This window comes from Dermacentor andersoni, chromosome 3 (genome assembly GCF_023375885.2).
Source record: "Dermacentor andersoni chromosome 3, qqDerAnde1_hic_scaffold, whole genome shotgun sequence".
NCBI classification, from domain to species: domain Eukaryota; kingdom Metazoa; phylum Arthropoda; class Arachnida; order Ixodida; family Ixodidae; genus Dermacentor; species Dermacentor andersoni.
Window position 1 is genome coordinate 99,889,908 of NC_092816.1, and position 2,312 is coordinate 99,892,219.

Genomic DNA, 2,312 nt, shown 5'->3' on the forward strand with positions numbered 1-2,312 from the left:
CGGTGTCACCATTAAGCAAGTATTTAACGTCAGTTCAGTAGCGCGAACTTACTACCCGTGTCTTCTCAATTGATTGGTTACCTAATGTTTTTTTTTAATTGAACGCCAAAAAAAAGGACCAAGAAATGAAAGCGGAGTACCGGAAGTATCTCAAGCAATACAGTTTTCCCATGTTCCGACGATTCAAATATACATGTACACGGAGAAGTGGTTAGCTTCAGTCAATGTTGAAATACAGAAACTATGAATTTGTTTTTCCCTATCAGCTGCGTACCTGCATTCTCCTCGCCTTGGCCACCTGTGCCTTTGGTCATCCTACCACTAGCTACACTCTCGCCAGTAACCTTGGTTACGGACTCGGCTATGGCAACCTCGGCTATGCCGGCCTTGGCTACGGTGGTCTTGGGCTCTCCCATTACGGCCTTTCCCATGGAGTTGGGTACTCCGGCGTGACTGGTTATGGCGTTGGTCACGGATACGGATACGCCCCAGCCGCTAGCTACGCCGTCGCTGCCCCAGCTGTTACCCGCACCGTTTCCACCTACCACGCTGCTCCAGCTGTGACTGCCGTCCACGCTGCTCCAGCGGTGACCGCTGTCCACGCCGCCCCAGCTGTCGCCACCTATGCTGCCGCCCCAGCTGTGACCAGCGTTGTCCGCTCTGCTCAAGTCGTTGCTGCTGCCCCAGCTGTCACCAGCTACGCTGCTGCCCCAGCTGTCACCAGGGTGGTCCAGTCCGCTCCAGCTGTCACCTACGCTGCCGCCCCAGCTGTCACCAGGGTGGTCCAGTCTGCTCCCCTTGTCCAGACCTATGCTGCCGCCCCAGCCGTAACTCGTGTCGCCACCTATGCTGCCCCCGCTGTGACCAAGGTTGTCCAGTCCGCTCCTCTTGTCCAGAGCTACGCTGCTGCCCCAGCCGTCACCGCTGTCCACGCTGCTCCGGCTTTCGCTGCCGTCCACGCTGCCCCGGCTGTTACCACCGTTGCCCACGCTGCCCAAGCGGTTGCTACTTACGGAGTCGCCCACGCTGCCCCAGCGGTCGCTACCTACAGCGTTGCTCACGCTGCCCCAGCCCTCGCTACCTACGGTGTTGCCCACGCTGCACCAGTCCACTACGGCTACGGCATTGGTTCCCTGGGATACGGTACCGGTCACTACGGTTACGGCCACGGTCTGCTCGGCTACGGCCTGAACTACGGCTACGGTCTTGGCTCCCCTCTGAGCTACGCCACCCTCCTCCGCAAGAAGAAGTGTAAGTTGTACTTTCCAGTCGGTAGTTAATTTTGCTATAGCATTGGCTTAACATATCTGTGTGCAGCACTAATAGTACGTTTTTTTTCTTTCTATGCAGAAATTTGCATCTTCCTAATCCTCGGATCCCATTGACGGCAAAAATCAACGGAGCAGTTTGTTTAGAGATTTCAATCAAGCATATTTACTGTCGTGAGAATAAACAGTTTCGTTCCAATTGGTTGCTTCATCAGTCTCTCGAGCATCAACTTCCTTTAACCTGAAAGTGTACAAGTAAATCGGCTTTCAAATGTGACTTATAAGGAAGGCCTCACTGTATCAATAGTCTGTATATTTAAAACGGGAGTGTATGCATATGTGGCCTTTAAAACCGTACACGTGGCGAGTCATCACAGTCACACGTAAGAGAATACTATTTTGCCTAATGCAAGATACCTATTATACGAAACTAGTGATAGCAGGAAACTGGCATGAAGTTACCCTTGTCTATGTCGCCTAGTCCAAGACAGTAGGAGCTTTTTGCAATCTTAGGATGTGAAAGTACCATTTCTGACGTCATATTATGCTTTTTTAGGTTGCGACGCCATGGACAAGCGGTACAGCTTTGCACTAGTTAGTATTATGCGGATGTGGTATAGGTGCTGTATTGCTGTATAGGAGTACTGCTTTTTCATTTCACTGCTTTTGTTGCTAAACTAGCAAGGGTTTTAAATTACTTCTTTATTATCCTTTTAAATATATACGGCCTAACGCAGGAGCCGAAGTGCAAATGGGCTAAATTTCACCAAAGAGATGCCAGGAGATGGTCGCTTACAATTCCCAGATATCCGTCCGGATGCGCCATACCAATATATGTATCGGACTATGTCTCTAGCGTTCAAGAAACATATCTGTAAACGTAATTCGGCAGATTCGAAGATAGTCAATCGAGGGTAGCTGTCAGCTGCCTCAGAGCCGCTCTCGTAAAATTTTGTGAGCACCACGTAATCTGCAGCGTGGAGCAAGAGGTGAAACGTTTGCGTAGCGCTCGCTGTCTAGAACACGCTTGAGTGCCTGTCACTG

General features: G+C 50.8%; 1 protein-coding gene across 1 annotated transcript; it reads left to right on the forward strand.

The window, feature by feature from the left end:
• The first annotated feature begins 224 nt into the window (after positions 1 to 224).
• On the forward strand, positions 225 to 1,280 carry LOC140216521 (uncharacterized). Its single transcript, XM_072286868.1, has one exon. It carries the CDS (start codon positions 225 to 227, stop codon positions 1,278 to 1,280), a length of 1,056 nt encoding a protein of 351 aa, XP_072142969.1.
• Positions 1,281 to 2,312: the final 1,032 nt, after the last annotated feature.

Excerpts from the sequence above, each read along its gene's own strand:
- LOC140216521 (XM_072286868.1), top strand. The coding sequence starts at position 225 with ATGTTGAAATACAGAAACTATGAATTTGTTTTTCCCTATCAGCTGCGT.